Source organism: Suillus subaureus (assembly GCF_016647635.1).
Source record: "Suillus subaureus strain MN1 chromosome Unknown BJ212scaffold_15, whole genome shotgun sequence".
Classification (NCBI taxonomy): Eukaryota; Fungi; Basidiomycota; class Agaricomycetes; order Boletales; family Suillaceae; genus Suillus; species Suillus subaureus.
In genome coordinates, this window is record NW_024538571.1 from 766,243 (window position 1) to 778,424 (window position 12,182).

General features: G+C 48.3%; 3 protein-coding genes across 3 annotated transcripts; 1 reads left to right on the forward strand and 2 right to left on the reverse strand.

Annotated features, from left to right (window-relative positions):
• Positions 1-606: 606 nt before the first annotated feature.
• Positions 607-1,898, reverse strand: BJ212DRAFT_1446901 (Metallo-dependent phosphatase-like protein; the record flags this gene model as incomplete). Its single annotated transcript, XM_041338316.1, has 9 exons — positions 607-630; positions 692-727; positions 763-927; positions 977-1,068; positions 1,118-1,235; positions 1,283-1,362; positions 1,420-1,493; positions 1,542-1,609; positions 1,662-1,898. The coding sequence occupies 9 exons, from the start codon at positions 1,896-1,898 to the stop codon at positions 607-609; spliced, it is 894 nt and encodes a 297-aa protein (XP_041193443.1).
• A 183-nt stretch (positions 1,899-2,081) lies between these two features.
• BJ212DRAFT_1353968 (DUF1620-domain-containing protein) lies at positions 2,082-5,977 on the forward strand. The gene is made up of 13 exons (XM_041335609.1): positions 2,082-2,401; positions 2,455-2,514; positions 2,567-2,609; positions 2,881-3,312; positions 3,413-3,470; positions 3,522-3,626; positions 3,678-3,923; positions 3,974-4,306; positions 4,355-4,537; positions 4,585-5,135; positions 5,187-5,320; positions 5,374-5,534; positions 5,588-5,977. Exons 1-13 carry the CDS (start codon positions 2,185-2,187, stop codon positions 5,825-5,827), a joined length of 2,763 nt encoding a protein of 920 aa, XP_041193444.1. The 5' UTR covers positions 2,082-2,184; the 3' UTR covers positions 5,828-5,977.
• A 405-nt stretch (positions 5,978-6,382) lies between these two features.
• BJ212DRAFT_1353971 (uncharacterized protein) lies at positions 6,383-7,042 on the reverse strand. The gene is made up of 2 exons (XM_041335610.1): positions 6,463-7,042; positions 6,383-6,409 (listed from the first exon to the last, which is right to left on the reverse strand). Exons 1-2 carry the CDS (start codon positions 6,762-6,764, stop codon positions 6,394-6,396), a joined length of 318 nt encoding a protein of 105 aa, XP_041193445.1. The 5' UTR covers positions 6,765-7,042; the 3' UTR covers positions 6,383-6,393.
• Between the last annotated feature and the right edge of the window lie 5,140 nt (positions 7,043-12,182).

Below are 12,182 nucleotides of genomic sequence, written 5' to 3' on the forward strand. Positions count from 1 at the left end.
TTGGAAAGTGTGTTTTACAGATTGTCCGCATTTGTCACACTCGATAGTAGGATCAAATGCACCGCTAATTCCGTTTCTTGTATTCAATCATACTAGGACACATCTGGAAAGACAGCAACGCCAATCAGTTCGTATAATCGTTTTGCAACTTCAATTGCTCGCTACTTTACACCTCGAAATTGCTCCAACTTGTGGTGCTACATCCAAGCTATCTCTATATTGAACGTTTGCGCCAAGACCAGCACATACAAGGCAACTTATTTCTTTCCGCTGAGGGCAGTACTTGGAATAACGTCGTCTACCTGTATGGTGCAGACCTGTGCATGCAAAACATTTGCTAGATCTAGATAAAATGGATGAAACAGCGAGCCGAGAGGTAATGTTAGGTCATTGATACTCATCTCAGAAAGACTAGCGAGATGTTGAAGTCGGCCCTGTGATTTCACGAAAAACTTGAAGTAACCAGCATACTTGGCGCAATCAAAAGAACCAATTTTCGTATACCACCCGGTGATACTCCCTCTGGGCAACATGAACGAGCAACTGAAAGGGCGACATCAAAGAAGCGGATAGCGCTGTACACATACATAATCGTAATACACCATGTCATACAAAATAGGGCATTGTATTCTGCAGGTAAAACCGTTAACGTATGTTCCGATAGCCTTCTGGGGAGCGAGTATCTACTCACCATCTTTTTTGTTTGCATCCCCTTATCTCTCTCGTTCTCGGGGGCAGCATCATAAACAGTAAAATCTCTACTCCATCTTCCTTTATTGTTAGTATTGACGCCATGTTACCGCATCGGTAGCAGTAATTTGGTGCAGACCACACGGTAACGAGTTGGTCATCAAACATGTATTTATACCCTTCTTGCACGAGCTGATGTGCACGAGCGATGAGACCCAAAGAGTTAACATGATTGAACTAAGAAAGATCAGGGTGACATTTGGATTATACGGATAGATCGACGAACCTCTCGCGTCACAGTTCTGCCAAATAGCCAACCAGCTCCACGTGGACTGACAGCCCAAGTGTCTATATCTTCCGGATCAGACCACATGAGGTCTGCAAAGGTAAATCAGGAGGAGCCGAGTGAACATTAATAAGTTCTGACCACAGAAGGCACCTTCATGAGGGATTTCCTGGGCACGCGAGAGGACACGAATTTGATCTAGAGTTCGAATGTCTGGTGATAAGCCACCATGCACGCACAAAGTCTCTCCGTCTATTATCTATAGAAGACTTGAGCGTTTACAGGACATATTGGAGCAGAACTTACAGCGGCAAGATTGAGAAAATCGAATACACTGCAACATGCCTTCCAAACAGCAGCACTACCGTACTTTTGTTGGCATTCATCTACGCAACACATTATCAGTACTATCAGAAACGTAGCACTGCGCTGACGAGCATCACCATAAAATCCATACACCTGTGTGATTTGTCTACTTTCATGGTTTCCGCGGAGGAGAGTGACTTTATCTGGGTATCTAGAAAAATTCAATACAGATGCAACGATTGGCTATCGATGACAATACCGAGCTTTCAGTGCCAGCAGCAAGGATACGGTCTCCAAACTATAATGCCCTCTGTCGACAAAGTCACCCTGATCGACATTAAGCATGTTCAACCCTCGAATCAAAAGCACACATACGTGCCATAAAAATATAACTCGTCTCTGGGACCTGTCCACCCTTTCGTAGCAACTCGAGCAAGTCCCAGAACTGACCGTGAATGTCGCCGCAAATTGTGACTGGACTCGAAACGGGCTGAATATTCGACTCTTCCATGAGTATGGCGCGAACACGGTCGCAAAGGACTTTCATATCGGGTTCTGGGAGGTGGCGGCATTCCATGAGTTGGTCTATCCATTTATCGGGGTTATAAGAGAACATGTCGATAATACGGAAATATTAAAGCTTGATTTATTGTCGTATTTGACTCGGTGTTGCAAGTGCTGTAGAATATATTAGCTGAAGGATCGTGCGGGAGGTTTAGGTGCTCACCGAGGCCCAGGGGGTCGTGAGAAAGCAAGTACTAACCTGCAACTTGCGCAAGCCTGAGTAAATTACTGAAGTGCAACATATATACGTCCCAGGCCTACATACGTGCTCTCACCACTTATTACCCTCTGGCGACACCAAAATCCATCAGTCTACGCGAATTTGAAGCCTTTCTTCCATGCGCTGCCTGCGCCAGCTCTTTCTCGTTTCGCTGGGTGTCACAGCATGGGCTCTACACGAATCTGATGTGGGTGTGGTGGATTGGAATACGGAATTGATCGGCGTACCACTGCATGGCTCTCCACATACTGCACCTACATTCCATGGTGATTATGTTCTGACTGCTACAAGCAACAATGTATTGGCAGCATTGAACGCCACAGATGGCTCTATAGGTGTGCATGTGTGCCCTGACATTCTGACTCTGACTTCACTGACGTGTTCGCAGTATGGAGAAGTATATATGATGCGGAGGATCCGATCATGGCTTTCAGCCACCATGATAAGAGTGCGTCATAATGCCGATTTCAAGTGTATCTACGAGTCAAACATGGTACTAGGCGTATCTTCTCTATCTGGACCGGGAGGGTCAACTTTGCGCACGTACGACTTGGAAACTGGCCATCTCATATTGGAGAAACAACTACACAGCTTGGTAGATGGACGACTCCACGAACCTCAAAATCTTGGAATTTCGCTATTGCGCTCTACTGACCCCTCCCTCAACTCAACGGCATATTTCGCACTGACAAATGGAGACTCTGTCACTCATCTGGATGAGACTGGGAACATTCTGTGGACTTGGAACTCTCCCTGATCAAGGGTGTGTTGTTTGTATTATACGGTCTTCATCTCATTGATATCAAATAAACAGGTCCTTGGTCTTGTATTCTCACATCATTGCTGATCCGTCAACGATGTATGTCGTGGGGTTCGCGAAATCATTTGCATCCTACACTTTGCACGTAACGACCCTGTCAGTAACCACGGGCAAAATCATTGCGTCTGTCAACATTCCTGCAAACATAAAAGATGAGCGATCCAAATTCGTTGCTGTTAGCTCCCAGACAGGACCTACAACTACTGCCTGTGTCAACTGGCTTGAAGGCGATGTTCTTAAAGCTGCTGTATTAGCGCCTGATCTGAAGGGTCAAATTATGGCTCTTCCGGGTGTCAAATACGATAGGATTAGTGACTTTGGCCTTTCGACCAATGGTCAGTTCCTCGCCATCAAGGAAGGAGGTGCTGCGCACGTTATGCATTTTGACGCACAGGCATCTTCACTTCGACCAATCTGGGAATTCAGGTGACGCGGTATGTTTCACATTTTATGCCTATATCACGATTTACTAAGGGCTATTCCAGGCCCCTTCGCAGGCGCAATCGGATTCTCATTTTGTGGGAAGCCTTAACCGAGATGGCCAACCGCGAGTTGCGCGCGTTTATTGGTCGAACTCTCACAGTGTAAGATCTTTCTAGTATCTGCTGGTGTTTCTCATTTAACTAGAAATGTAGAAAGCTATCCACCAGTCTCTTGCCATTCACTTATCTGAGGGCAAGGCTTCAGCCTCTGGTTTTGCGTTTCCCTTCCAGACGCTTGACCATGGTGTCATCCGGCATGTGAGTCCACTCTATCAGTCATTCCTGGGTCAGATCTTATATAGATATTAGGTGGCATTTGACGGCTCAAGCACTAGCGAAACACATGAGAATACTCGCACGTTACTGACCACCACGACAGGCTCGATACAGCTTTGGCAACATGACAAAATGCAGTGGGTTCGAGAAGAAGCACTGGCATCCATCCAAGTCGCAGAGTTTGTAGAACTTCCTGAGAAGAAGGTTGTCATGTCTCATGCTGCTGTGGATGAGGAAGGCTACTTTGAGCGGCTTCAACGTCAGTTATCTGACGCCAAGGTACAAGGTTCGCGTATACTCAAGTCGCTCATGCTAAATAGTTTTTCAAGAACCTTCCTCAATACTTGGCAAACTTTGCTAGACGCTTTGCGACTGGTTCATATGCTACTGCGACTACGTCAGCTGCATTTTCCTCAGATGAGGATACGCTCACGCGCGACGCTTTCGGCTTCCGACAGATCATAGTGGCAGCTACATCGTATGGGAAAATCTTCGGCATTGACTCTAGCAATGGTCGAGTCTTATGGAGTCGCGTGCTTGGCCTTGGTTGGGCAGCGAAGGTTGGTGGGACAATAATCCCTACCAAAATTTTCGTCACACGGACAGTGAGCGATCCAGAAGGACCTCAAATAGTGCTCGTCACACAACGTCGGGCTGACAATGTGAGCCACATTCTTGTTCCAGCCAAGATTTATGTTGACGCAGCTCAGTCTCTCGTTGACACTGTGCTATTCCATGTGAATGCACTTACGGGAGACGACGTCAGGGAGGAGTACCAGTCTATTCCTAGAGCTGCCTTGGAAGGCCTCGATGCTGTAATGGGCCCATTAGTCGATGTTTTCATGCTACCCAACGAGAACCGGACCATAGTCATGCTCGATGAATACCTCCAAGTGTGTTGTGTTCCTTTGCTTTAATCTGCAAGTCTAATGGTCAATAGGCGCGCCTTTATCCAGACACTCCATTGGCTCTGGCCGAGTTTGAGTCATTCGTCCCGTCCATACATCTCGCTCTCCGCGCGGAAGTTCCTGGCCAGCGCCAGATCTTGGGCCACCAACTCGCCCTCAATCTCGAGCTATCTCAGTTCTATGTTGCCTATCCCACATGGACACTTTCGCTACCGCCAGAAGAGGAAATTCGCGCCATCATTCCGAACACACGCGGTCCCGTTGCATCGATCGGAAAGGTCCTCGGAAACCGTATGACGCTGTACAAGTATCTCAACCCCCACCTGACATTGGTCCTCACATCTTTCCTGCCGTCCAGCACGTGTGGGATATATGTGCTGGACGTGATCAAAGGTAGTGTGATTTACCATGTCAGTGTCCCTGCTGCCGGTGGGGTATGCGACACGCAAGCGACCCTCACTGAGAACTGGCTGGTGTACCATTACTTTGACGATGAGTTTTCTGGGACTGGGCAGAGCAAAGGATATAGAGTCGTCTCTGTTGAGTTTTACGAGGGTGATGGACCAGATGACAAGACAAAAAGGTTGGTCTTTTACTGGTGTATTTCAGGCATGAGACTGATATTTTGATATAGCTCCGAGCTTTCGTCCTATTCCAACAAGACACTGCATATCAGCGCATACGAACAATCGTTCATCATGCCTCACGGCATCACTGCTATATCACCAACCTCGACGAAGTTTGGAGTATCAACGAAGGACATCATAGGTATGATCACCTTGTGACCGAGTAGTGTCTTTTTTTTAATGGTGATTGTGCAGTTGCAAATCGCAAGAACAGCATTCAGTCTATTCCTCGGCGATTGCTCAATCCAAGACGGCCAAAGCACAAGCCTACTAGCGAAGAGCAAGAGGAGATGCTCGTACAGTATGATGCTGTACTGCCGGACGATGCCCGACTCGTGCTCTCACACAACTACGAGGTTCGTTGCACGCTTTCGGTCCTCGAAGCTTGCAATACTCACGCGCTTTACAGGTCGCAAACGTCCGCCGCATAGTTACTTCTCCATCTCTTCTAGAGTCCACGTCGCTAGTCTTTGTCTACGGCCTGGACCTCTTCTTCACGCGCATTGCGCCTTCGGGCACGTTTGACGTTCTCAGTGAGAATTTTAATAAAGTGCAGCTTGTGCTGACGGTTGCTGGGCTGGGGATTGCGATTATGGTGACGAAGCCTATGGTGCGACGGAAACGGCTGCGCGAGCGTTGGTACCAGTAGACCTCACCATTGTACTTGTTCCGAAATATAAGATCGTGTGGACAGGTGGCCATGTATATTTTCCATGGGTCTGCAACGGATGCACCAATCATAGCATAATAGAATTGTGCATTATGACATCTGTTTTTCAGCCCTGTTCGGGGAGCCTGCATGTTTCGATCCAAGCTCCCGCACATTGATCAGGGATGAATTCTTCTACATATAATATCAAACAAGGAAGCAGGTATAATCCACTTTACAGCGAGCGGCGTAGCAAGCGCGGAAGGTGGGGTGCTGTTTCGGTACTACCGCAAGTTGCAAGACGGTGATTTACGGAGGGTAAGGTGGATGGTGTGGCTTATTTAAGACGGCAAACCATCAAACCAATCCTATGATAAAGTAAATTTGGAACTTGAACTAAGTTATGTTGTACAATGTATTACATCAGTATCAATGTATCTAACATCACAATCAATTAATTGCGCTCTTCATCCGTGAAGGTATGGTCGCAGTAGCCGACGTCTAAGTTTCGAAGTCTATATAATATGGCGAGCTCAGGACTATCAAATCTATTTTTAAGATCATGATCATCGATCGCAAAGCCTAGAAGTATCAATTTTACTGGTTGCAAGTCAGACTAATGGCTAGGAACTCACTCATCTCGGCACTTCTGCCAGTGTTGTCCATGTGCCATGCGGCTCAAATCAACCTCAGTTGGCCGGCTGTCCATCACCAATGTAGTCCAAGGAGTATTAAATGAATGACGGGAGGTAGGAGGCACCCAGAAAAGAAGCTGATGATCGGGTCCCACCATCCATCCATCAGCGCCCAGAGAAAAGGAGGGCGAGATATCATCATGATAGGAGGCGCCCTCCATTAACTCAGCCGGATTGCGCAGAGCGTGGTTCGGGTCCAGTGAAAAGCAAATGGAGCGATTGTTCCAAGTGTCGGTTGACATGATGTTGTCATTCGTGGCATGTATAGTGGGACTTCTATCTGAAGAGGACGCTGAATAATCATGCTTGGGGCACTCCTGTAATGGCTGCAAAATAGCTGCAGCATACCACAGCCGGATAGCGTCATCCACCGAACTAGACACAATGCGGGTCCCATCCGGCGAAAATGAGGCCGAGTTAACCCAAGCTGTGTGTCCCCGCAAGGGCTCACCAATCGGCTTCCCCGTCGCCACCTCCCACAATCGGACAGTGTTATCCAATGAACCAGACACAATGCAGGTCCCATTCGGCGAGAACGAGACCGAGTTAACCCAAGCAGTGTGCCCCCGCAAGGGCTCACCGACTGGCTGTCCCGAAGCAGCATCCCACAGTCGGAGGGTTCTGTCATACGAACCGGAAACGATGCGAGTCCCGTCCGGCGAGAACGATACTGAATTGACGGCACCTGTGTGCCCCCGCAGGGGCTCACCAAGTGGTTGTCCCGTTGCTGCATCCCAAAACCGAACGGTCTGATCGTCTGAACTAGACACAATGCGGGTCCCATCCGGCGAAAACGAGGCCGAGTTAACCCAAGCTGTGTGCCCCCGAAAGGGCTCCCCGAGTGGCTCCCCCATCGCTGTATCCCACAGTCGGACAGTGTTATCTGATGAACTAGACACAATGCGAGTCCCATCAGGAGAGAACGAGACCGAGTTAACCCAAGCAGTGTGCCCTCGAAAGGGCTCACCGAGGGGCAGCCCCGATACGGCATCCCACAGTCGAAGGGTCCTGTCATACGAACCGGAGACAATGTGAGTCCCGTCCGGCGAGAACGATACTGAATTGACGGCACCAGTGTGCCCGTGCAGGGGCTCACCCAGCGGCTGTCCCGTCACTGCATCCCACAGCCGGACAGTCCTATCCACCGAACCAGTCACAATGCGAGTCCCATCAGGAGAGAACGAGACTGATAACACCTTATCCGCATACCCTCCGACCAGGCTCTGAAGGGCCGGCCAGTTTAAATCACGCCCAGATACCAGACGGACGGTTCTGGGAAACTTTGCAGCGAATTTTGATATCGCAGATTCGACGGGCGAGAACGACAGCGCTGACACATAAAGATGCGGCGTACTGTATAGAATGATGCCACCGAAAGTTTGAACAAATCGCTGCATGTCTATTGCAGTGGCTAAGACACCTTCGTATCCGGAATGACCCTGCAGTTGTGTGAAAAAATTTGATGCCGCCCAGACATCATATGCTTACCTTCAACCACTGGATAATGTGCGAAAAGGCGGTGTCTGCGCTACTGACTGCTTGGATAATGCCAAGTACTTCGAGCCAAAAGAGCAGCCTCTCATGGTCGAAGAATGATTTCACTTCCTCCGCGAGTTCCGTGTCGAAGTCAGTTGCTCGTAAGCACGAAGACCAAAATCGACAAGAATAAGATAGATGTGGGGGAATGGAATTGATAACTCGTTCTTGCAGCCCAGGGTCTTCGCAATTGAGGAGGTGTGAAGACTTTAAATCACAGAGATTGAATTGAAGTCCATGCTCCATCACTCGAAGCGACGCAAAAGCAAGGTCGCGTTGTGCCTTCGACGTGTCTATAAAAAAGCTTCCACTGGATGCTTGGTCTGCGAGAAATTCGCGAAAGGATATATGAAGGGGTTTGATGGGTGTAGATGAGTCGGTGGTGCCGCTGAGGAGGGATCCCATATCTTGTATGACAATCTCCGCATTGTAATGCTCGCTTTGGTCTGGAAAGTGGTCCCGCATGGCATTCAGAGAGACTAAAGAGAGCGGTTCGGCAGTGACAAGTATTTGCCCTATGACAGAACGAAATTTCACTAGTCCGTCCTCATCTTGGATTGGCATGATGTCTGCCAAGATCAATCGATACATATCATATAACAGGCCAGGATCGCGGTTCCGGATAGCATTGAAGCGGGAAATTGGTTGTGTGCCAGGAGGGGTTGCCTTGATGTATCCACAGGCAAGATGCGCCCACTCAAAGAGTCCATCGCTTCGCACAGCGAGCATTGCAAACTCTTTGTCCTGGAAATCCGCCAGACCTTTCAACTCCTCAGATACATAAGTATAGATGTCACGTTCCACGACTTCCGGTAGAATATCGTCCATGGTTAACCGTAGGATATGCTGAGCACCGTCAAACTCGTCTTTAATATCGGGAAGCGGACGAGAGGTGACGAGGATACGGAAATTGGGCGGTAAGTCAGTGATTTTGGAACCCTGATCCGGAAGTTTACCAGCAATTATGCGTAGAAGATCACGCCGCGTATTTGTCCCGCCGCTCTCGTCCAGTGCTTCAATCACAACCAAGACAGGTGCCCCCGTATATCCAGAGAGCTTCCCCAGCGGTTCCATGAGAAGCTTGTGCCACTGCTGGATGATATCCGTTGTATGCTCGAGCGTATTGTCATGCTGTACTGCATCTGCCAACGCTCGTCTCAGCTCCGGATCACGCTCAGCGAGGTCGCGCGTGATGGTAGAGAAGACTTTTTCATGGCGTTTGTCGGTTTTGAGGTCCCGGTCGAAGCAGAAACATGAACCAAGCCCTCCCACCTTGCTGAACCAGTTAGCGATTGTGTGAGCGATAGCTGATTTACCCGTGCCGGCAGGGCCAGACAACCACAGCACACGCTGAGTAGTATCTTCATTGTCGTTGATCCATTCAGTGATCTGGGAGAGAATGTCCGTGCGTGTGCCTGGTAGGCATTGTTTCGTGGTATCTAGTCCCGAGCCCGCTGCGTAAGGCATACCGCTGAGATCCCGTGTGTCACCTGAAAGGGTATGAGTGGATGCAAAGTCAGAAGCGCGTCCGAATCCTTACTCGTATACTGAACAAGATTGGCTGTGTCCCGAATAGCTTGGTCCCGAAATTGCATAAGCCCATCCAAAGCGTCGATGTACTGTTTAATCAAATGATCCGTCTCTAAGAAAAGATTTTTCTCGATCCCTATGATAATGGTATAAGATTCACAATATGTGGAGTGCAATAGCTCGATAACTTACAAAAGCTCTTGTTCTCCGAGTAGGCCCTGATGAAACGCGTGCACTCTAGAGTCTGTTGGACGATCTGTCCAGCGATACTGGGATTGGATAGAATCTTGCTAAGAGTGTCGTCTTGTGACATGAAGCAATAAACTTCTTCTAATTTCTTTAGAAGAGATTGAACCGATGGATCCCGTTCTGTTTGAGCGAGAATAATCTGCATAGAGTCAACAACCGCTAAACAGGAGGGCGAAACTACACGTACTTTGGATGCAGCAGACAGCACACCCAGTACAACCTTCGAATAAGGGTCTACCTACGCAACTTAATTAGTTCGCTTCCAACCAAGAAGAGTGGCCCATACATTTGTAAGTTCCCTGATGAAAATGTCAAAGAGTTTGAGTGGTTGAAGATATGTGATCTGGAAATTGTTTGCGACATCGAGATCTTGTGGGCCATCCTTGGCCGTGGATGCCACAGAAGTGACATGTCCCATACTTTCCGTACCCTCACGGACACTCCAAAGTTCATCAACTAATTGGGGATGCAGAATCTCTTCCACACCAAGAGGAGCGTCGAGAACCTGCATGGCCACCAGAATTTAGAGATCAAAACCAGATCATTTGGCCCAAGTACCTTCGAAGTAGGTTCTCCAGATGTGGTGGGCTGATCACCATCGGAAGAATGCAGACACTTGGTAACCCTCAGACAAGTGAAAGATCGAAATAATGACCACTCACCTCAATGTTCTGATTCGATGAAGCACCTTCATGATCGACGTTCTGGACGACAAGAGTTCGGTGGCGGGAACGCTTGAAGCGTTTCTGCACAATATCAGCCATATTCCAGCTCCCCTAGCATTCACGTCGACAGTACAGAAACATTTTTGATCACATTCTTCTTGAATTTCCGCAGGACATGACGGAATCTTGTCCGGGGCTGGCTCTGGGTGAAGGGTGTGTCATGGGCAGCGACGACGTTATTAGCGCTCGTAGACGGTGATCTCATGAATGAATGTATTGAACTCTCGCCAGCAGTTGTTTCTCTGGATCCAGAAGCCTCTGCATGAGGTTTCGGCCTGTGGTCTTCGCTCATTGCGAACAATCAAAGATTGGGATCAGCCTGAGGGAAATGGATGCAAAAATCAGAGGAGGGGAGAGTACTTCGTAGAACCATTTAACAAGTACCGCCTTGACCTCGAGGAGTATGTGCACAGTTCGGACTTGAGTGTTACCTCGAGGCCTCCTCATGTCGGGACCTATAGTTATCGAGACAACGAGACTCGGAGTAGTGCACTGGATTATATGGTTCATCAACCGTTGATATGAAACAAGAACTTACACGAGTGACCTTTAGGCAAGAGATCTAGCAGTCGACATACGAAAATGAGACGTTGTCAATGCGCTTACAACGATTTATGCACTTGCAGCGTCGATCATAGGTTTAGCAGATTTGCGACGTGGTGGCGGTGTTTGAAAGCGATTTAGAACACGTTTAGAACACGAGAAAGGGGTCCTGCCGTTCTAGATATCAATATTTAAAACTGGATCGGTTTGACGTGCGGACTTGCAAAAGACTGGCATTTGACAGGGCACGTAACTATTCTATAGAACGTTAACAACGTTCTAACGTGATGCTGCGGGAAGTCATCAGTGACGAAAATAAGTTGTGTGAGAGTCTATCTGTCTCGGTCCCAAGTTGTGTATAATATAAGACCCTGGCGCTCTCCTCACCGATTCGATGCTTTAAGGTCCTCGAGGAGTGTGTGCAGGTATGTGCGCACATCACATGTTAATGGGAGTGCGATAAGCAGCTAAGATGGCACCGCTTCGTTTAAATAGCTGGCATCAGGCCGTATCCTCGAGGCAATAATATTTGATGTATCGACTCGAGCGCTATGGTAAATGAAACGGGCTATGCCCTTCATATAGGGACCTTGGGATTTAATGCTACATTGCAATATACCGCCGCGGCATGTGGAGGCCCGAATCTATGACCTATTAGTAGGCTTACGTGGTGAATCAGGTGAGCAATTAAGGCGACTTATTATATTTATAGACAATGCCCACGGGCTATGCCCTGGCAGTGCCAACCATCGCAGGCGCTGAGCGCTGGATTCTACTACATATATGTGCCCGCGGTGCCGTCCACTACATGATCCTCGTCTTTATTGTACTTGGGCGCCATTTCAAACTCGTTCAATGATTCAAAATAAAGACAAAAAGAGTAGATCGGACTGTGATGTAAATGCCCACCCCACTGTGGGTGGCTCGGAGGTATGGAACGTCGTCCTTACTGGTTGTTTATAATGATATCATTATGGATTACAGTCAACTCCCAAGCCTCCACCATTCCCACCTTCATCAGTTCAGAGGAGCCAGGTAGGTGATTCTTCAATACGGGCCACTGGAACAGCCTTGTTT